The 22,438-nt window shown below is 39.5% G+C and overlaps 1 protein-coding gene across 2 annotated transcripts in view; it reads right to left on the bottom strand.

Moving 5' to 3' along the window:
• LOC116880194 (membrane-spanning 4-domains subfamily A member 12-like) overlaps positions 1–22,119 on the bottom strand; it is a 47,672-nt gene extending 25,553 nt beyond the window's left edge. Inside the window, exons 1-4 of one of the 2 annotated variants that reach the window (XM_032879056.1) lie at positions 21,835–22,119; positions 11,549–11,644; positions 8,826–8,969; positions 6,741–6,797 (exon numbers count right to left, since the gene is read on the bottom strand). In XM_032879056.1, the coding sequence (XP_032734947.1) occupies positions 6,741–6,797; positions 8,826–8,969; positions 11,549–11,593 (246 nt within the window). In that variant the 5' untranslated portion in view covers positions 11,594–11,644; positions 21,835–22,119. The remainder of the gene's footprint in view (positions 1–6,740; positions 6,798–8,825; positions 8,970–11,548; positions 11,645–21,834) is intronic. The other variant, XM_032879057.1, reaches the window with a different exon arrangement.
• Positions 22,120–22,438: the final 319 nt, after the last annotated feature.

Raw genomic sequence — 22,438 nt, 5'->3', positions numbered from 1 at the left:
CTGTAATACACCACAATACAATAAAAAGCAACTGCATGATCATCTCAATAGATGCAGAAAAAGCGTTTGACAAATATCCTAGACATTTTCATGTTTAAAACACTCAAGAAACTGAACTAGGCGGCATCTTCCTCAACCTGGGAAGGGTATCTAAGAAACACCCATAACGAACATACTTATTGGTTTGCTTATTTACTGCATACCGCTGGAAGCTTTCCTCCTGAGATCAGAAAAAGATAAGAACGTTTGCTCTCACAACTTCGACTCAACAATGTACTAATGGTTCTAGTCAGGGAAGTTAGGCAATAAAAAGAAATAAGTCAAGCAGAGAGAGTCAATTATCATATGGTTTCACTTATTTGTGGAGCATAACAAATAGCATGGAGGACAAGGGGAGATGGAGAGGAGAAGGGACTTGAGAGAAATTGGAAGGGGAGGTGAACCATGAGAGACTATGGACTCTGAAAAACCACCTGAGGGTTTTGAAGGGGTGGAGGGTGGGAGGTTGGGGGAACCAGGTGGTGGGTATTGGAGAGGCCACGGATTGCATGGAGCACTGGGTGTGGTGCAAAAACAATGAATACTCACTTCTCCAATGAAGACATACAAATGGCTATCAGACATATGAAAAAATGTTCATCATCACTAGCCATCAGGGAGATTCAAATTAAAACCACATTGAGATATCACCTTACACCACTTAGAATGGCCAAAATTAGCAAGACAGGAAACAACATGTATTGGAGGGGATGTGGAGAAAGGGGAACCCTCTTACACTGTTGGTGGGAATGCAAGTTGGTGCAGCCACTTTGGAGAACTGTGGAGATTCCTCAAGAAATTAAAAATAGAGCTTCCCTATGACCCTGCAATTGCACTACTGGGTATTTACCCCAAAGATACAGATGTAGTGAAAAGAAGGGCCATCTGTACCCCAATGTTTATAGCAGCAACGGCCACAGTCGCCAAACTGTGGAAAGAACCAAGATGTTCTTCAACGGACGAATGGATAAGGAAGATGTGGTCCATATACACTATGGAGTATTATGCCTCCACCAGAAAGGATGAATACCCAACTTTTGTAGCAACATGGACGGGACTGGAAGAGATTATGTTGATTATGTCTCAAGCAGAGAGAGTCAATTATCATATGGTTTCACTTATTTGTGGAGCATAACAAATAGCATGGAGGACAAGGGGAGAAGGAGAGGAGAAGGGAGTTGGGGGAAATTGGAAGGGGAGGTGAACCATGAGAGACTATGGACTCTGAAAACCAATCTGAGGGGTTTGAAGCGGCAGGGGGTGGGAGGTTGGGGGAACCAGGTGGTGGGTATTGGAGAGGGCACAGATTGCATGGAGCACTGGGTGTGGTGCAAAAACAATGAATACTGTTACGCTGAAAACAAAACAAAACAAAACAAAACAAAACAATGAATACTGTTACACTGAAAAGAAATAAAAAATTTAAAAATTAAAAAAGACCAAAAAGAAACAAAAGTCATCCAGATTGGTCAAGGATCTATTCACAGATTACATGTTCATTTCTACAGAACATCCTAAGGAAAACACTGAAAACTATTAGAACTACTAAATGAGTTCAGCAAAATGAAAGGATACAAGATTGATGTATGAAAATCAATGGTATTTCTTACACTGGAAATGAACCATCTTAAAATAAAATTAAGAAAATAATTCCATCTATAATAGCATCAGAAAGAATAAACTATTTAGGAATAAGTTGAATTTATAAAGATCAAAACTTATACCCTGAAAACTAAAAAAATTTGTGAAAAAGTAATGAAAAAATATCCATGTTCATATGGATGTGAAGATTTAATACTGCTAAGATCAATACTCCCCAAGTTGACTTCCAGATTCAGTGTGATCTCTATCAGAATCCCAGCTGTTTTTCCTTACAGAAATTGATAAGCTGATCCTAAAATTCACAGGCATTGAAAGAGAACAGAACAGCAAACGAAAATCTTGAAAAAGAAGAGCAAAAATCGAAGGACTCCCACTTTCTTTTTTTTTTTTAAATTTCTTTTCAGCGTAACAGAATTCATTGTTTTTGCACCACACCCAGTGCTCCACACAATACGTGCCCTCCTTAATACCCACCACCTGGCTCCCCCAACCTCCCACCCCTCACCCCTTCAAAACCCTAAGGTTGTTTTCCGGAGTCCATAGTCTCTCATGGTTCACCTCCCCTTCCAATTTCCCTCAACTCCTTTCTCCTCTCCATCTCCCTATGTCCCACTTTCTGATTTCAAAATGTACTACAAAGTAATCCAAACTTTGTGGTACTTGTGTTAGGAATAGACATATTTACTCATGAAATAGAATTCAAAGTCCAGAAACAAACTCGCAAGTGTACCGAGACAATTTAATGGGGGAGAAATAGTCTTTTCAAAAATGACTTTGGGACAACTGGATATTCACATGCAAAAAATGAAAGAAGGCCTTTACATTACATCATCAACAAAAATTAACTCAAAATAGACCAAAGACCTAAATATAAGAGGTAAAACTATAAAATGTCTATATGAAAACAGGCATAAATCTTCATGTCTTTGGTTTCCTCAATGGATTCTTAAACATGACATCAAAAGCAAGAACATCAAAAGAAAAATAGAGAAGTTCAGACCAACAAAATTAAAGCTTCTGTGCTTCAAAGGACTATTCAGAAAGCGAAAATACAGTCTATAGAATGGAAATACATTTGCAGATCATATATCTGATAAGGGCTTGTATGTAGACTACATAAAAACTCTTATGACTGAATGATAATAAAAGGTTAATAACTAATTTTAAGATGGGCAGAAGATTTGAACAGACATTCCTCCAAAGAAGACATACGAATGGCCGATAGTATATGAAAAGATGCATGACATGTAGCCTTCAGACCCACTAGGATGGCTAGTGTCAGAGGTCAGGTAATAATAAGTGTTGACAAGGATATGGACAAGTAGGAATCCTCACACATTGTTGGTGGGAATATAAAATGGTGGAGTCCTTTTGGAAACATCATCTGTCATTTCCTCTACCATTGTGCAGAGTTTCCAAACAGCCCTGTAATTCCATTCCTACTTATACAGTACAAAGAATTAAAAACATATCAAATAAAATGTTGCATACAAGTGTTTATAACAGCACTGTTCATGATGGCTAAAGGTGGAATCAACCAAAATGTTCATCACCAATGAATGGATAAAAAAATAGAGCATAGCTGTGCCATGCAATATTATTTAGCCATGGAAAGGATGAAGTTCTGATATCATACACTACAATATGGGTGAACCTTGCAAACATTTGGCTAAGTGAAAGAAGCCATTCATAAAAATTACATATTCTATGATTGCCTTTTTTTTAATGATTGCTTTTTAAATAAAATGTCCAGAAATAGGCAAATCTACAGGGACAGAACATAAGCTAGTGGTTGGCCTGGGGAGAATGGGGGGTTGTGGTATGGGAATCAGTAGCTAAATGGTGCATGATTACTTTTTGTGGTATTGAAAATGTTCTAAAGTTGACTGTGGTGATTGTTGAACATATCTGCGAATATACTAAAAAAAACTGAATTGTACACTTAAAAAAGCCAAAATTGATGAAGGTGGTATATGATTTACCCAAGCAACTACAGACTTTTCCAGGTTAATATGAAAATGAATAGGTATGTTTTTAGAAAATGAAAAATTGTTGAACTCAAATATCTGGACCTGAATGAGGGGGCCATGTAAAGCATTTCATTAAAAAAAAATTAAAAAAAATGTTCATGCAGAACACATATACCCCACATTCTTTTTTTGCTTTAAATCAAAAGGATACACATGAATAAAATATAAGGAACATTGATATTCTTTAAGAAGTAACATTAAACATAGAAACTTTTCTACTAAAAATATCATTTTCTCCTCTTCTTAGTCTTCAGGATGGAATGCCCTAGGGCTCAGTCTTTTCTTCTTTGCTAGGCTCTCCACTGGAGACCTTAACAAGTCTCATCATGTTAAATATTATTTCATACCTAAGATTCCCAATTCTATCCTTCCAATTGCTCAAGACGAAAGCTTTGCTTTAGTTCCTGATTCCTCTCTTTTTCTCTCACACCCTACACCTATCAGGAACTTCTGTTGGCATCACCTTCCAACACTTCCAGTAGCCAAACCCTACCATCCCCTCCACTTGGTCTACTCCGTCCAAACCACTGTCCCGTTTTCCCTGGCTGACTGAAAGAGCCCTGGAAATCTCCTCCCCACCTCTAACCTGGTGAATGATTCTTTCAAGACACACCCTCATCACATCACTCCTCAGAATACCACAGTCTCTCCATGTTCTCCTCAGGGTGAAAGCCTGTCTAAGAGGCCTACAGGATCAGGGCTCCATATCCTGAGCTCCGCAGCTGAGCCTCACTGGCTTCCACACCAGATCATGCCAGACATACTTTCACTCTGGCTTTTCTGATGGCTGATCCCTCTTTGGTGGGAATGCTGTTCCAGCAGCTATCTGCATGGCTAACTTTCTCCCTCAGCCTTTGCTCCAATGCCTCCTACTTAATAAGACTTAACTTGGATAATCTTGCTTATACAGCCCCCAGTGGAGCCCCTTTCACCTTTTCTTTTTTTCCCATGCTAGCTTTCACCTTGTGAACCATACCGTATTATTTCCTTATTTGTAATGCTTATTGTCTTTAGTCCCCTGTTAGGATATCAGCTCCATGAAGGTAATCAATCTTTGTCTGTGTGTTCACCGATACACCCTACACACCCAGAACATGCCTGAAACTCAGAAAATACTTTTGAATTATTGGAATTTGAGCACCTTGTATCAGGTGTGTTAGGTGCGTTTTGTCACCTAAGTAGACAGAATATGGTGTTGCCACTAGAAAAGTTTTTCCAAAACATTTTTTTCATGACTTGATAAATAACAATTTGATTTCTCCTTGTGAAGTTGAGACATGTTAGCTTGGGAAATTCCTGGACAAGTATCCCTGAGGTAGATAAGTCTGTGTTTCTGTGAGGAGTGATGTCAAGTGCTCTATGTGAGACAGGAAGAGGAGTTCATTTTTGTTTTTTCGAGGTGGAGTGAGGTAAGGGACAGGGAGGGCAGAAAACAGAGCAAGGCTAGAGGTTGGGTAAAGAGTCACAGCAGGAGTCAGATCATGGCTAGAACTTAGAAAATAGAGTCATAATCTTATCCCACTAACCCTCAAGTAAAAAGAAACAAATGAACAAACACCCAAAAAACTTTCTGTGAGTTTTTGTGAAAACCAAGCAAGAGGCCAATTTTGTTTACACATGCTTTTTTTTTTTTTTTGGTTTTGGTTCTTGGTTTTTGGTTTGTTTTGTTTTTTTGTCGTTTGTTTTGATATTGTGGAGCAAAATTGGGTCAGTATGCACAAATACAGAAACCGAGGCAGGAGAGTGTTCGTTCCAGGGATTTGCAAAATCCTAACTAAGGGCACTTCACGGGCTTTGAGGTCAACTTGTACTTACATCCCTGTGGGAAAAGTAATGCCAGGTTACATCTGGGTCACATGTACACCCTGGAAATACATTGAAAAGCTTAGAAAAAGCATAGGATAAAAACCAATGTTAAAAGTGGTAGACATTCAAAAAAAAAAAAGGTATAAAAACTTGATGCCTATAGTTATAGCCACCAAGCTGCTTTGGAAGGTGGTGGGAAGGTAGGCTGACATTTCGCTAAATTATGGAACAATATGTCTTTAGTTTCTTCTGTCTCCAGCCCCTGAAGTACCTTGTCCTCCTTGGTAGGTTTTGGTGAGCGGAGCTAACACTTACTGAACTCACTGTGTGGCCAGGGCTGCTGCTTATTGGCTCCTTTAATTCTCCCTACAATCCTTCGAGGTTGGGGGGTGGGGGGTTGGAGGAGCCCCATGTTTTTCAGAGGCGGAAAATGAAACACAGAGCAGAAAGGAACTTGCCCCAGTTCACGCGGTCAGTAGTAGGGTAGTCAGAATTTGAATTCAGGCAACGGACCTCTAGAACTGTGATCCCAACCACAGTGGGAGAAGTTCTAAAGGGGAATGTGCCTCCTCTGTTGGATGTTATTTTAGTAAGGCCTGATCTGCATTCTGGTGATATTCTCTAGCCCTGGGTTTGCCAAAGACAATTCTCTTTTCACACATTATTTTGTCCTATGCCCTTTTCCCTAACGAAACGTAGATATCCTAAACTGGCCCCATCTGCCATTCCTCCCTGTTCAGGTCTGACTCCCAGGTCAGTTTCGTTTGGTTATATATACTCCTTCAGAGAGTATATAGATTATAGATTTTTTTTATATAGTATATAGATTTTTTTTTGACTTTTTAAAAATTATTTAATTTAGTAGTTTTCTTGGAAAAAAAAAACAATAAGGCAAAAAAAACAAAAATATATATAGTTTTATCTTGATGTGACTTCATTTCACCTGAAGGACTCAGAGCTTCTCCATTAGCAGGAATCGGACTGTAGAGATAATTTATTCCATGAAAATCCTCACACCTGACACCTGAGAAACCTTGTTCTTCACACGGCACCCTCCGCAACACCCATTCTTAAAATACACATCAGAGTGCCTCCCTGTAAAAATTAAATGACTTCTTTCCTATACAAACACCTGGAAAAATTTTATCCTCCCCCCCTGCAAAAGCTGGCTCAGAAGTAATATTTTCTTCTCTTCAGTTTATGCTGGGTGATTTTCTGTTTGTTTGTTTATCTTTGGCATTGCTCCAAAGCATTTCAACGTACCATGTATTTTGTGGGATACTTCTCTGCCTGTATGCTGGTGGATCCCGAGGCGATGAACTGGAGAAAGAAACAGGCATTTGTAAACACACACTCCTGTTGATGGTCCCCTACACAAGCACTTTCGCAATGCCAATGACATTCTTGGGATCTGAGGTATCACAGAATTCTCAGAAGAAAGAGGTTTTAATTACTTCAGTTCTGTGATGACCAGTAGCCGACGCTCTACAAAATGGATTCACTGTTTCTCTGTTAACCGGCATTACAGAGATGAGAAGACATTTTTAACCTCTCTGGTCACTAAAGAGCCTTCGTGCTGGTAATGGGACTTAACCACCTCACAATGACTTTATGAGGAATGACCAGTAGGTAGATCACTTCTTTGGACTGTCATTTATTATGCTCATGATGTAAATTGTTAGAACGTAACCCCCACTGGCCAGTGGGGCAGCTCTCACTTGCAGGAACTTCCCCGCCCCCCAATGCTGTAGAAAGAAAATTTCATCAATAGGAAAGCATTTGAAGAATGCTGAAGAATGAAGGTTGTCTTCCACAAACATCCTGTCCTGAGCACTAACATCCCCAGCTGGCAACAGTGGAAAGAATCATTGTTTCTGATATTTCAAGAATTTAATTATTTTCCCCAATGGTATACCTTATACCTGTCTTCCATCTGCCCATAGCACTAACAAAAGATAACTCATCTGAAGGGGACTGAGAATCTTGCAGTCCAGGAAAATAGCCCCTTTCATGGACACTTCATGTCTGGGTCACTTTGTAGAAGTTACATACATTTTCTAAGTCTCAGATGCCTAATTTGTAAAATGGGGATCAATAATAGCAATCATGGAGTTGCTATGGCAACAAACCCAAAGCGCTTTTGGAAGGTGCCCAATACACATTAGTATGAAACTGAATAATTACTATTTGGGGCTAATTTCTGCTGTTAGCTTCTTTTCTGTATCTTGGACTTGGATCCTTTCTCAGTGCCTTATAACAGATGATTCATTGTACTCTTTCAGTTCAAAGCATTTCTCTTTATGACATACAATTTTTTCCAGAAATTTCTCAGTGTTGGTAAATGCCCTCAACCTGACTCACACTGTAGGAAAGACTAAGGAAATGTCTTCCATCCAGAATACTTACTACTATGTGTCAGATCCCTTTCACAAAAAGTTATGACATTTAAATTTTTTCTTCCCTGAAGCCCTGTTTTTGGATGAGGAGTGCAAAAGGGTTGGTAAGGAACTAATAAAACCCTTTCTCCCCCAAAGAGACATTTGGTTTTCTTCTTAACTTTCTAGCTTTGTTTAGTTGGACACTTGGAATATCGGTTATGTTACTACGTCATGTTGCTTATGAATATAATGACCTTTGATGGACTATTTGCTTCTGGATTGGATGTAACTATGAGAAAATAATAACTTGTGGGAAGCCATGGCTTTGGGCTTCCCTGAGTGTAGTGTCTTATAATTGGGTATGTCCCTATTAGGCACTTCTGCAACTATGCCTATGGAATTATTACAATATCCTTACTTGAAATATCCACTTCAGAAATCTTGGTTTCATTTTTCCAAATTCCTGTTTGCCCTCTCATGTCTTTTCTTTTCTCTTTCATTATGTAACTGCTCTAAAAATATTACTATAGCCCCAGACATTAAGCTCAGTCAAGCCTTTGATTTTCACTCTGAAAAAAAGAAAAAGAAAGAAAGAAAGGAAGGAAGAAAGAAGGAAAGGAAGAAAAAAGGGAAGAAGAAAGAAGAAAGAAGGAAAGAAAAAGAGAAAGCCTTGTAGTTATCCAGATAGCCACCGTCTTTACTGCTCTTCAAGCATATGCTCTCAAAATCACTTCTCCATGCACACCTCACCTTCTCAAGGAACTCATCAAAGCATGCAATGAACATAAAAAGACTTTTCCTAAGTATATATTCTCTACCCCCACCCACCATTTTGTGAAGGCTGTTTCCATATCAAAATGAGCTCCATAGACTCAGACACTAGGTCTTTACCCATTGCTTGATCTCTTGAGTAATTTACTGGACAAGTTAGAAAAAAAAATTAAAATCAATAGCACCATGGTTTACTCACAAATGGCGATGACCAAAATATGTGAACTAGTGTAACAATGACAGGAATATAACCAGTACTTTCTCTCTTCTCTTCTTGGAGGAATAATGCATAACAGAGATACCCCAAAGCATAGTAAATCACTCCGTTCATGATTTGCGCAGCCTGTGAGAAGAGAGAGCTGTCGTGAATACTCAAGTAAAATCTATCTGGATGATTACAATATGGTGACTGAAATGTCATGGCCATATCCAGCTTATCCTGGTTACTTCTGAAGCAGCGATGAAAGAACTACATGTCGGGGAAGAACGAAGATGGATAAAGAAAGGGCAGCCACAAATGGATGGTGAGGTCTCCATATTTATTTAAGTGGGGGAATATTTGCTTTTGTTTCATTGACATCTTCAGAGATGTTTAATATCTAATTTTCTAGTTGGCTCTGGTTAAATAAAAAGCAGAGGCCTATTTGTCTGTTTGGTTCAGGAGGACACATGACCCAAAGGAAGGTGATTGGCCCTGAGGATCACTCAGGCTCTGCCTTGACATCCCTTTCCTTCATACTGTTGGATCTGTGAGATCAACTCTGGATGGCAGGTGTGTTCTCATTCTCTACCGCTGACCCAAAAGGGTACTTTTGGACCTTGCCTTTATTCTTCATCCTCTCTTGTCTTGAGAGTTGAGCTTCAGTTTCCTTTTGCTCTGCCAACTATCATTCTCTGTGCTATCTTTTGTAACTCTACTCTGGACCAGAGCCCTAAACTTTGTTCAAAAAAGCAAGAAGAAAGACTCTCCAGTAGGAGTCGGGCCTTATTCTCCAGATGGGGTAGAGCCATGGACACACACCAGTGGCAAGAGTGTCTGCAACTACTGAAGCAGGCAGGGGAAGGTCAGTCTTTTTTGTTTTAGCCAGGACTTCGCCTGATTGGATGAGGCAGATCCACATTATAGAAGACAGTCTGCCTCACTCCAAGTTCTCTGAGTTAAATGTTAATCTCCTCTCAAAAACACCTTCACAGGAGGGCGTGGGAAGATGGGCAAAATGGAGCAAAGCTAATGGGAGATACAGGCTTCCAGTTATGGATGAATAAGTGACAGGAATAAAAGGTACAGCATAGGGAATACCATGTATGGTATCATAACAGTGTTGCATGGTGACAGGTGGTAGCTCCATTTGTAGTGAGAATAGCATGAGGTCTAGACTTGCCCAGTCACTATGTTATACCCTTAGGACTAATGTAGCATTGTGTGTCAGCTGCACTTCAATAAAAATAAATAAAATAAAATAAAATAAAGACATTCACAAAAACACCCAAATAATGTGACCAATTATCTAGGTACCCTGTGGTCCAAGCAAGTTGACACGTAAAATTAATTGTCACAGAGAGACATGAAGCGGTTATTGGGTGATAAGACTCCTCTCCCTTGAAGTTTACACTGAGACAACACAAAAGCATGCATTTATTGGTTACACATGCCTTGATCTGGCACATGGGGGATGGCCATTTGGGATGGGATCAAATGGACTTGCTCACTACTGTCACAGTCTTCAGAATCAACTCCTTTCTGGGCCATGAATCCACTGACTTACTCTGAGTTCAGCAGAGGACTCAGCAGGGCTTAGTAGGAGGAACTCGGTAGGAGATCCCAAACCCTTCATCTTTTCTGAGGTGGTGGATCTTACTGGTAGGCCTGTGGATGGCCAGTGACAGGACTACCCCTTTTCTTTTCTTTTTTTTTTTTTTAAGATTTTATTTATTTATTTGACAGACAGAGATCACAAGTAGGCAGAGAAGCAGGCAGAGAGAGAGGAGGAAGCAGGTTCCCTGCTGAGCAGAAAGCCCGATGCGGGGCTCGATCCCAGGACCCTGGGATCATGACCTGAGCCAAAGGCAGAGGCTTTAACCCACTGAGCCACCCAGGCGCCCCTGGCCTACCCCTTTTCACACGCACTGTCATGACTGTTGTCCAGGGCACAGAAAGAGACAAGGAGAAAGCAATCCATCTGTAAAATACCATGGCGATGGGGGATGAGGTAGAAAAAGACCAGTGTTCTGCCCCTGCTCTACTTGAGGCTCTATTGTAAGACGTTGTGCCTTGCATTCTAGCCATGGACCAAATAGCTACCAGCCAGCTGGACATAATCATAGATTTGTTATATTGGGAATTTTCTGAGGACAAGTTTTAGTTTTGCTAGCTTATGTTGAAGTGTGCATCAAGCCCCCACAAATAATAGTGGTTAATACAAAACGGTACAGCATTCTAAGGTTTAGGAGAGGTGAGAGAGAGAACATTGATATGGAATATGATCTCAGAGATAAATATAGGGGGGAGCATGTTTTGAGCCCAATATTATCAAATGGCCACTGGCCACAGAGCCCCAGTGTCTCCATCCCCTTCTGGTTTGGGGTCCATTGCCTGAGCCTCACCACCTCATTTATGATCTATAAGCTTGTTTCAAACTGTTTACAAACAAAAGCAGAAAAGGGACCTTATCATTGTCTATGAGATTCATAGTCAGTCTGAATGTATTTGTTAAAACCCTTGGTAGACTGTGATGCTATTGAACTATCCAGAAATAGTCTGTGGATCCATAATTTGTGTCCAATTAACTATCGACTCAGAATACTTTCACCAACTTTCCTTCTTTTGGGGAGTTCACTGTAGATGTGGCCAATGCCTTCCCTTTTATGTTAGGAAGATGCAATGCTCATCTTTTATTAACCTAAATAGCATTTAGTTCTTACCCCCAATGCTCTGGTCTCCAGTCCTAGGGTATAACTTCTTGGCATTTTAATTAAGATATGGTATAGAAATTGCAGATAACGAATGGACTCCTTTTTCTGTAGAGGAATACAGAGAAAAGTTAAACTGATTATTTTTGAGATAAGACACTTTATATTACAGCCTCTGGTTTTCCACTACTTTCCTTGAAAGAAGATTTGAGTCAACTTACTGATATTACTCTCTGTTACATACCTAATAACTTTCTGTCAAAAACCAAGAGCTACTTCTCAGGTTTTATGATGCTATCATGATCTTTAAATGAGACTGAGTAGTTATCTTTTGATATAAGTGCCCGACTCTCATTATTTTCACTTTTTCCAAGAATTACCTCCTCCCATAAATCCCTAGGGTCACCCAAGTTTGGGATCCTGGTTGCCATGTTTGGTCTTCACAAGAATATCTCTCAGTTAGCCACAGTTGCTTGGAAAAGTTGTAGGCATCTTATGTAATTGAGGCAATCATAGTTCCCTTCCCAAGAAATTATATTTAGCACTAAGACAATGTAGTCCCAATCTGGACTTGAAAAGAAGAGTGAAGGAACCCCTGGAGTATAGAGATGGAGGGAGTATTACCTAAAGATTCTAATGGTTCTCACTTCTCTGACTCTAGTTGCTTTTTTAGACCTATCTATAAGCCACACCTGTCTGCATTTTTAAGACAAATTCCTCTTTATTTCAGTTAAAACTAGTGTAAGAGGATGTACGTCAAGAGGGAATTTTCATAATGTTCCAGAATAATGGCTAGGTACTAAAAAAACTTGGGACAAAAGGCTGTATTTTGTACCTTAAGTTGATAAAATTGCCAGAGGTTGTGCCTAGTAACTTTCTCCAAGGACTTACTGGTAGATGATGGTTCTGTGAAGTAGCTATGGTCAGTAGAATTATTGTCCCCAATTATTGTTTCCCTTTTCTCTGTTACAGAGTTCTACACCTTCACATGTTGCTTTGTGACTTTCAGTGTCCTCCCTCCACTCCAGGGAAGGAATATGTCTCTATACCTTTCTGATATTGGATGTGATCTTGGACCATGCTTTCACTGGTCTAATGTGAGGGACATGACACATGCCAAGCCTGAGCCAAGGCCTGATGAGGTCTTGTAAATTTCTATCATTTTCCTCTGTTGTGAGGGCATAATTTCCCAGGATTTTGCTGTACTTTAGTGTAGAGCCCAGAATGAAGACACATGGAGGCATACCCGTAACTGACCTATAGCATCAAACAAGAATTAATTTATTTGACAGAGAGAGCACAAGCAAGGGGAGCAGCAGGCAGAGAGGGAGGGTAGCAGACTCCCTACAGACCAGGCAGCTGACACTGGGCTCTATCCCAGGACCTGGGGATCATGACCTGAGCCAAAGGCAGATGCTAAGCCAACTGAGCCACCGAGGCACCCCCTGGTCTTCCCTTTTTTCCATCCAAGTACTAACCAGGCCCACCCCTGCTTAGCTTCTGAGATCAGATGAGATTGGGCGTGTTCAGGGTGGTATGGCTGTAGACTGGTCTTCCCTTTTTAAGCAATCACTCCCTCCATGTAATTTCTCTCCTATTCTCTCTTCATTTATTTAGGAAAATGGCTGGATTCTATGAATTTAGATGAAATCAATAGAGTAGAGAGTTTTGATAGTCAAAAGTCTCAAACCATAAGAATACATGTGAACTCAGACCCCTCCAAAATAAAGGTTTCTACCTTGGTTCCCCAAATTTGCCCAACAGAAGAACGAGAGCTTTTCCTCACTATTAAATCTCCTGTGTAACTCTAGTGTCCATGCTTGGTTCTCTAATTGTCTTTTCTTTCACAAGGAAGCAGGAGGGTAGTTACTGAAGAAAAGCATAACGTATATGGACACCCTCTTCTTGAAAGAAAGCAAGAATGCTGTTGAGAATATTAGATACAGTGCACAAAGGATAAAGAAACCAGGTTAATGGGGCCTTCACCAGGTGAGCTGAGACAAGTCGAATAACCAAAAAAAGAATTAAAATCATGACCATTTAAAATGACCGGTCTACAAAAAGCCATGAATTCATCATGATACACAAAGGGAAGATTTGAAGTGTTAATAAAGGTGATTATACTTCCCATGCAATGTGAACATGTTAGGATGTATTTTATTTTTCATTGATTTGAGGGGTAGGAAAGTGTAAATATGCATATATGTATTTCATTTCTTCAAGTGGATACCCATTTGTAAAGGATAAATAAGTATATAAAGATATGGATATTTACAGGAATAAATATGAAAGATGGACTCAAATATTATGAGTAAGCTCTATGGTCCACTGGTGGCTATTTTTGGTATAAGGGGCAGCCAAGAGTTGATTAGTTGAAACCACAGGTTTCATTCATTTCCCAGGTAGAAAATACAGGTAGCTATTGGCCCTGAATGTTATGTGCAAACAATCATTAATTTAAGGATTGGTCCACAGTACATTTCAAGATGATCAATTAGCCAAATGTCCCACAGAGGAGAATTAACTGTTCAGACTCAGTCTGCCATCACTTATTCAATGTTAACCCCATTATACTAAAAGCTTAAGGAGGCATTCACACATTTCCAATTACTCTAGTTAGCCAGGTCATTATATTGTAATGTTGGGATAAAGGAGTAGGTAGGAAGTGATGGTTAGGCAAAACTGAAAACCTTTCTCTTTCATGTGAGAGGAAAAGAACTAAATGTCCTGTGATGTAACAGAGATTCACTTTCCAAAAAGATTCAGTTTGATGACCAGTGCTCAAATATGAGTAACTTCGGTTTGCTGAACCAGGTCCTAAAATTCCACCACCAATCCATGGATCTGACAACCCATATACTGCAACCTTGCTTGGAATGAGAAAATTTATTTTTCTTTTGGGTCTGGTAAGATTATTTGCAACCTTAGTATGTTTAAAAATAGTATCTGGGGTGGGGGTGCCTGGATTGCTCAATGGGTTAAAGCCTCTGCCTTTGGCTCAGGTGATGACCCCAAGGTCTTGGGATGGAGCCCCACATCAGGTTCTCTGCTCAGCGGGGAGCCTGCTTCCTCTCTCTCTCTCTCTCTCTCTCACTGTCTGCTTCTCTGCTTACTTATGATCTCTGTCTGTCAAATAAATAAATAAAATCTTAAAAAAAAACAGTATCTGGGGGCACTTGGATGACTCAGTGGTGGAGCATGTGACTCTCGATCTTGAGGTTGTGAGTTCAAGCTCCACACTGGGTGTAGAGATTACTAAAATTAAAAAAAAAAACACAGTATCTGTTAAAACTGCCATTGTTACCCTAGAAAATATAAAGAAAAAGGTAAACTAAAAATGACAGAGTGCTTTCTTGGGCAGGTACTTCTATGTTCTATACATGTATTAACTCATATAGACTACTCAGTAACTCCGTGAGATAGTACTCTGAAATGGCAAATTCTTAGAGACAATCTACCAAGACTGAATCATGAAGAAGAGGGAAATACAAATAGAGTATTAATGAGTAAGTAGATTGAATCAGTAATCAACCCCCCCCCCCAAAAAAAAGAGTCCAGGACCAAATAGCTTCACTGGTTGATTTTACCAAACATTTAAAGAATACAAATCCTTCATAAATTTTTTGAAAAAAAATGAAAGAGGGAGGAAGTCTTCCACACTTTTTCTATGAGCCCTCATTTGCCTATTTCCAGAGCCAGATAACGACACTATAAGAAAAGAAAATTATAGGTCAATATCCCTGATGAACATACATGTGAAAACTCTCAACAAAATATTAGCAAACCAAATTCAAGAGCACAGTAAAAGAAATACATCCCATGATCAAGTGGGATTTATACCTGGGATGCAAGAATGATACAACATATGAAAATCAATAAATGTTAGAATGGCCAAAATCAACAAGACAGGAAACAACAAGAATTGGAGAGGATGTGGAGAAATGGGAATCCTCTTACACTGTTGGTGGGAATGCAAGTTGGTGCAGTCACTTTGGAAAACAGTATGGAGATTCCTTAAGAAATTAAAAATAGAGCTACACTGTGACACTACTGAGTATTTACCCCAAAGATGCAGATGTAGTGAAAAGAAGGGCCATCTGTACCCCAGTGTTCGTAGCAGCAATGGCCACAGTCACCAAACTGTGGAAAGAATGAAGATGCCCTTCAACGGAGGAATTGATAAAGAAGATATGGTCCATATATACTAATGAGTATTATGCCTCCTTCAGAAAGGATGAATACCCAACTTTTGTATCAACATGGATGGGACTGGAAGACATTATGCTGAGTGAAATAAGTCAAGCAGAGAGAGTCAATTATCATATGGTTTCATTTATGTGTGGAACATAAAGGAACAAGATGGAGGACATGGGGAGATGGAGAGGAGAAGTGAGTTGGGGGAAATTGGAGAGGGGGAGATGAACCATGAGAGACTGTGGATTCTGAGAAACAAACCGAGGGTTTTGGAGGGGAGAAGGGTGGGAGTTTGGGTAAGCCTAGTGGTGGGTATTATGGAGGGCACATATTGCATGGAGCACTGGGTGTGGTGCATAAACAATGAATTCTGGAACACTGAAGAGAAATTGAAAAAAAAAAAAAAAGGAAAGGATGAATACCTAACTTTTGTATCAACATGGATGGGACTGGAAGAGATTATGCTGAGTGGAATAAGTGAAGCAGAGAGAGTCAATTATCTGGTTTCACTTACTTGTGGAGCATAAGGAATAATATGGAAGACACTGGTAGATGGAGAGGAGAAGTGAGTTGGGGGAAATTGGAGGGGGAGACAAACCATAAAAGACTGTGGACTCTGAGAAACAAACTGAGGGTTTTGAAGAGGAGAGGGGTGGGGGGTTGAGTGAGCCTGGTGGTGGGTATTAAGGAGGGCACATATTGCATGGAGCACTGGGTGTGATGCATAAAGAATGAATTTTGGAACACTGAAAAAAATTAAATTAAATTAAAAAAATCAATAAATGTGATACATCACATTTACAAAAATGAAGGATTAAAAAAATCCCAATTGATGCAAAAAAGCATTAGACAAAAGTCAACATCCTTTCATGATAATAACTCTCAACAAATTAGGTATGGAAGGAATGTATCACAACATAATAAAGACCACATATGACAAGCACATAGCAAATGTACTTAATAGTGAAAAGCTGAAAACTTTTTAGATCAGGAATAAGATGTGGGTGGCCAACACTGTCAGTTCTATTTAACATAGTAGTGGAAGTCCTAGTCAGAGCACTTAGGCAAGAAAAAGAAAGAAAAGATATCCAAATTAGAAGGAAGAAGAGGTCTCCTCCCTGTTTGCAGATGATACGATCTTACATATAGGAAGCCTTTAAAGACTCCATCAAAAAAACTGTTAAGCTGATTAATGAATTCAGTAAAATCAGAGGATTAAAAATTAATATACAAAAATCAGTTGTTTGTATATACTAACAATGAAATATCTGAAAAAAATAAAACAATCCCACTTACAATAGCATGAAAAGGTATTTAGGAATAAATTTAACCAAGAAAATGAGAGATCTATATACAGCAAAGTACAAGATGTTGGTGAAAGAATTTTAAGAAGACATGAATAAATGGAAAGATGTCTTATATTCATGGATCATAAGAATTACTGTTGTTAAAATTTCAGTAATGCCCAAAGCAATCTATAGATTCAGTGCAATTCCTATTAAAATTCTGAAGACTTTGATGAAGTCCCAAAAGTTTATTTTGGCTTTTGTTTCCTTTGCCTTTGGAGACATATCTTGAAAGAAGTTGCTGTGGTTGATATCGAAGAGATTACTGCCTATGTTCTCCTCTAGGATTTTGATGGATTCCTGTCTCACGTTGAGGTCTTTTATCCATTTTGAGTTTATCTTTGTGTACGGTGTAAGAGAATGGTCGAGTTTCATCTTCTACATATAGCTGCCCAGTTTTCCCAGCACCATTTATTGAAGAGACTGTCTTTTTTCCACGGTGTATTTTTTTCCTGTTTTGTTGAAGATTAACTGACTATAGAGTTGAGGATCCATATCTGGGCTCTCTATTCTGTTCCACTGGTCTATGTGTCTGTTTTTATGCCAGTACCATGCTGTCTTGGTGATCACAGCTTTGTAGTAAAGCTTGAAATCAGGTAAAGTGATGCCCCCAGTTTTATTTTTGTTTTTCAACATTTCATTAGCGATTCGGGGCCTCTTCTGGTTCCATACAAATTTTTGGATTATTTGCTCCAGCTCTTTGAAGAATACCGGTGGAATTTTGATTGGAATGGCATTAAAAGTATAGATTGCTCTAGGCAGTATAGACATTTTAACAATGTTTATTCTTCTGATCCAAGAGCATGGAATGGTCTTGCATCTTTTTGTGTCTTCTTCAATTTCTTTCATGAGTGTTCTGTAGTTCCTCGAGTACAGATCTTTCACCTCTTTGGTTAGGTTTATTCCCCGGTATCTTATGGTTCTTGGTGCTATAGTAAATGGAATCGATTCTCTAATTTCCCTTTCTGTATTTTCATTGTTAGTGTATAAGAAAGCCACTGATTTCTGTACATTGACTTTGTATCCTGCCATGTTACTGAATTGCTGTATGAGTTCTAGTAGTTTGGGGGTGGAGTCTTTTGGGTTTTCCATATAAAGAATCATGTCATCTGTGAAGAGAGAGTTTGACTTCTTCATTGTCAATTTGGATACCTTTTATTTCTCTTTGTTGTCTGATTGCTGTTGCTAGGACTTCTAATACTATGTTGAACAAGAGTGGTGAGAGTGGGCATCCTTGTCGTGTTCCTGATCTCAATGGGAAGGCTGCAAGCTTTTTCCTATTGAGGATGATATTTGCTGTGGGTTTTTCATAGATAGATTTGATGAAGTTCAGGAATGTTCCCTCTTCATCAAAATCAAAAGCTTCTGCACAGCAAAGGAAACAGTCAGGAAAACAAAGAGTCAACCTACGGAATGGGAGAAGATATTTGCAAGTGACAGTACAGACAAAAGTATGATATCCAGGATCTATAAAGAACTCCTCAAACTCAACACCCACAAAACAGATAATCATATCAAAAAATGGACAGAAGATATGAACAGACACTTCTCCAATGAAGACATACAAATGGCTATCAGACACATGAAAAAATGTTCATCTTCACTAGCCATCAGGGAGATTCAAATTAAAACCACATTGAGATATCACCTTACACCACTTAGAATGGCCAAAATTAGCAAGACAGGAAACAACATGTATTGGAGGGGATGTGGAGAAAGGGGAACCCTCTTACACTGTTGGTGGGAATGCAAGTTGGTGCAGCCACTTTGGAGAACAGTGTGGAGATTCCTCAAGAAATTAAAAATAGAGCTTCCCTATGACCCTGCCATTGCACTACTGGGTATTTACCCCAAAGATACAGATGTAGTGAAAAGAAGGGCCATCTGTACCCCAATGTTTATAGCAGCAACGGCCATGGTCGCCAAACTGTGGAAAGAACCAAGATGCCCTTCAACGGACGAATGGATAAGGAAGATGTGGTCCATATACACTATGGAGTATTATGTCTCCATCAGAAAGGATGAATACCCAACTTTTGTATCAACATGGACGGGACTGGAAGAGATTATGTTGATTATGTCTCAAGCAGAGAGAGTCAATTATCATATGGTTTCACTTATTTGTGGAGCATAACAAATAGCATGGAGGACATGGGGAGTTAGGAGAAGGGAGTTGGGGGAAATTGGAAGGGGAGGTGAACAATGAGAGACTATGGACTCTGAAAAACAGTCTGAAGGGTTTGAAGAGGTGGCGGGGTGGGAGGTTGGGGGAACCAGGTGGTGGGTATTAGAGAGGGCATGGATTGCATGGAGCACTGGGTGTGGTACAAAAACAATGAATACTGTTATGCTGAAAATAAATTAAAAAAATGATTTAAAAAATTCTGAAGACTTTTTTTTCCACAGAAAAAGAATAAAACAATCCTAAAATTTGTATGGACCTACAGAAGTCTCTGAATGGTTAACACAACATTAAACCAACATTAAACGTCATAGCCCCTGATATCAAATTATATTATAAAACTATAATAATTAAAACATTATGGTATTGGCATGAAAACAGACACACAGATGAATAGAACAGGATAAAGAGTCTAGAAATAAATCCATTCAATTTTGACAAAGGAATACACAATAGGAGAAGAATATTCTGCTCAATAAATGGTTTTGGGAAAATTAAATATTCACATATAAAAGAATAAAATTGGACCCTTATCTTACACTATATTAAAAAAATTAAATAAAAATGGATGAAAGGGGCGCCTGGGTGGCTCAGTGGGTTGAGTCTCTGCCTTTGGCTCAGGTCATGATCCCAGGGTCCTGGGATCGAGTCCCGCATTGACCTCTCTGCTCAGTGGGGAGCCTGCTTCCCCCTCTCTCTCTGCCTGCCTCTCTGCCTACTTGTGATCTCTCTCTTTCTGTCAAATAAATAAATAAAATCTTTAAAAAAATGGATGAAAGGTTTAAACATAAAACCCCAAATCGCAAAACTTCCAGATGAAAGCATAGGGAAAATATTCCTTGATGTTTGTCTTGGCAATGAGATTTTTGGGTCTGACACCAAAAGCACAAGCAACAAAAGCAAAAATAAACAAGTGGGACTACATCAAATTCAAAAATTTCTGTACAGTAAATGAAACAATCAATGAAAGATAATCTATAAAAAGAGAGAAAATATTTGGAAACCCTATATCCAGCAGGGGGTTAATATCCAAACTATATGTGGAAAGATTGCAATTCAATAACAAAAAAACAAATACTCAATTTAAAAATAGGCTAAGACCTGAACTGATATTTTCCTGAAGAAGACACACAAACAGCAAACAGGTATATGAAAAGATATTCAACATCACTAACCATCACGGAAATGCAAATTGAAACTACAATGAGATATCACACCACACTTGTTAGGGTATCTCTTATCAAAAAGACAAGAGATAACAAATGTTGGTGAGGAAATGGAGAAAGGCAACTCTTCTGCACTGTTGGTTGGAATGTGAACTGGTACAGCCTCTATGGAAAACAGTATGCGAGTGCCTAAAAAAATTATAAAAATTGGACTACCACATGATCCAGCCATCCCACTTCACTATCTTGAAGAGATATCTGCACTCCCACGTTCATTTCAGCATTATTCACAAAAGCTAATGTAGAAAAACAACCTAAATGTCCTTCAGCAGATAAATGGATAAAGAAGATGTGGTATATACATTTACCACAATACCACATACCACAATACCATAATACCACAATACTGCAATACCGCAATATGAATGGAATATTATTTAGTCATAAAAAGAAAAAAAATTCTTGCTATCTGCAACTACATGGATTTCTCAAAGAACAATCCAGCTTTTTCTGATTAGTTTCAGTCCCATCAATAAGCCATATATATATATATATATATATATATATATATATATATATATATATATATTTTGGTGTGTTTGTGTCATACTGATCTTTTAACTATAGACTTCAAGCACAGCATATGGCACATTTTAGGAGCTCAATGATTATTGAATAAGGGTATAATACAAACAAATTTCTACGTGTTCGTCAAACGTAACTGAATTGGCTTTCATTTCATGGTATTTTAGGTGATAGTTCTCAGTATACGATATAGGGGCTATGCCATTCATGAAGTCAGTATTTTAAAAAAAATTTTTATTAACATATAATGTATTATTTGCCCCAGGGGTACAGGTCTGTGAATCATCAGGATTACACACTTCACAGCACTCACCACAGCATATACCCTCCCCAATGTCCATAACCCAGCTCCAGCAAACTTCAGTTTGTTTTGTGAGATTTAAGAGTCTCTTATGGTTTGTCTCCCTCCCAATCCCAACTTGTTTCATTTTTCATGAAGTCAATATTAAAGAGGAAGAAATTAGAAAAGTATGGTATGCAGTAAGTATACGATAAATATAGCCATGATTGCATTATTATTACTGCAGTCCTAAAAAGCAAACTCACATTCCACATAGCCTTTTATCAAATTTGGATGGAAAGTCTGGAACAGAATGACTTCAATCTAAGCTTTGTGAATACACAAAATTCCCTTTAGGGACCCTGGAGACACACCCCAAGGTAATAAACACTGATCATACAAAATAACTGAAATCCAAACTCAAGACCATTTCACATGGAGATTTGAAGCATCAGGATAAAAAGAGAAAACGGTTTCAAATAGGAACCCGAACTGGGGGGATGCTGAGAACTCAGGCTTGGGTTGGTAATGAGGCTGTCACTCACAAGGTCCTCTTTCCCTCAGGCGGTTCCTTACTTCAGGTGATACAAGATTCTCCCAGGCAATGCTTGGTAAGCCACCCAGCCGTCTGAATGGGGCTGAAACGCGTAGGATGAGCATGGATCTTCTCAACTCAAGTATTATTACCAGTAAAACATTCCTAGCGATGGGAGAACCCAGCATGAGGCCATCCGGGGAGCCAGGGCCTGGCAATCTCTGATTCAGGGTGACCGGGTCTGAGTCCTAGAGGCAACCCGGCGTAGGCTCCCTATACGGATGTCATGCCCTGGGCGCACTGCCAGAGGAGAGTGATCCTGCAGGGGTGCCCTCAGTTTGGGGCCTTCCAGCCCTGGGAGCCCGGTGGGCACTGCTTCCTGGGTTGTGGCTCTCATCCCCTGCCTCGTGCGTGTGGTTCCAATGCTGCGGTTGTGGCCGAGAGAACGGCTGCAGGGGTTGCTGCTCGAAGAGCCCCGCGCGCACCCCCGGGGTGTGGTGAGACCCCCCACAGTTCCGCTGAGCGCGCAGGCTCCCCGGATGAGGGCGGGGTGGTGAGTGGGGTAAGAGCATACCACTTTTAACTGGTTGTGTCAGCATCATACTATGTCCTCG

The sequence above is a fragment of the Lontra canadensis genome, unplaced genomic scaffold, assembly GCF_010015895.1.
Source record: "Lontra canadensis isolate GAN:19392208 unplaced genomic scaffold, GSC_riverotter_1.0 scaffold66, whole genome shotgun sequence".
NCBI classification, from domain to species: Eukaryota; Metazoa; Chordata; class Mammalia; order Carnivora; family Mustelidae; genus Lontra; species Lontra canadensis.
This window is presented reverse-complemented; position numbering and strand designations above follow the sequence as displayed.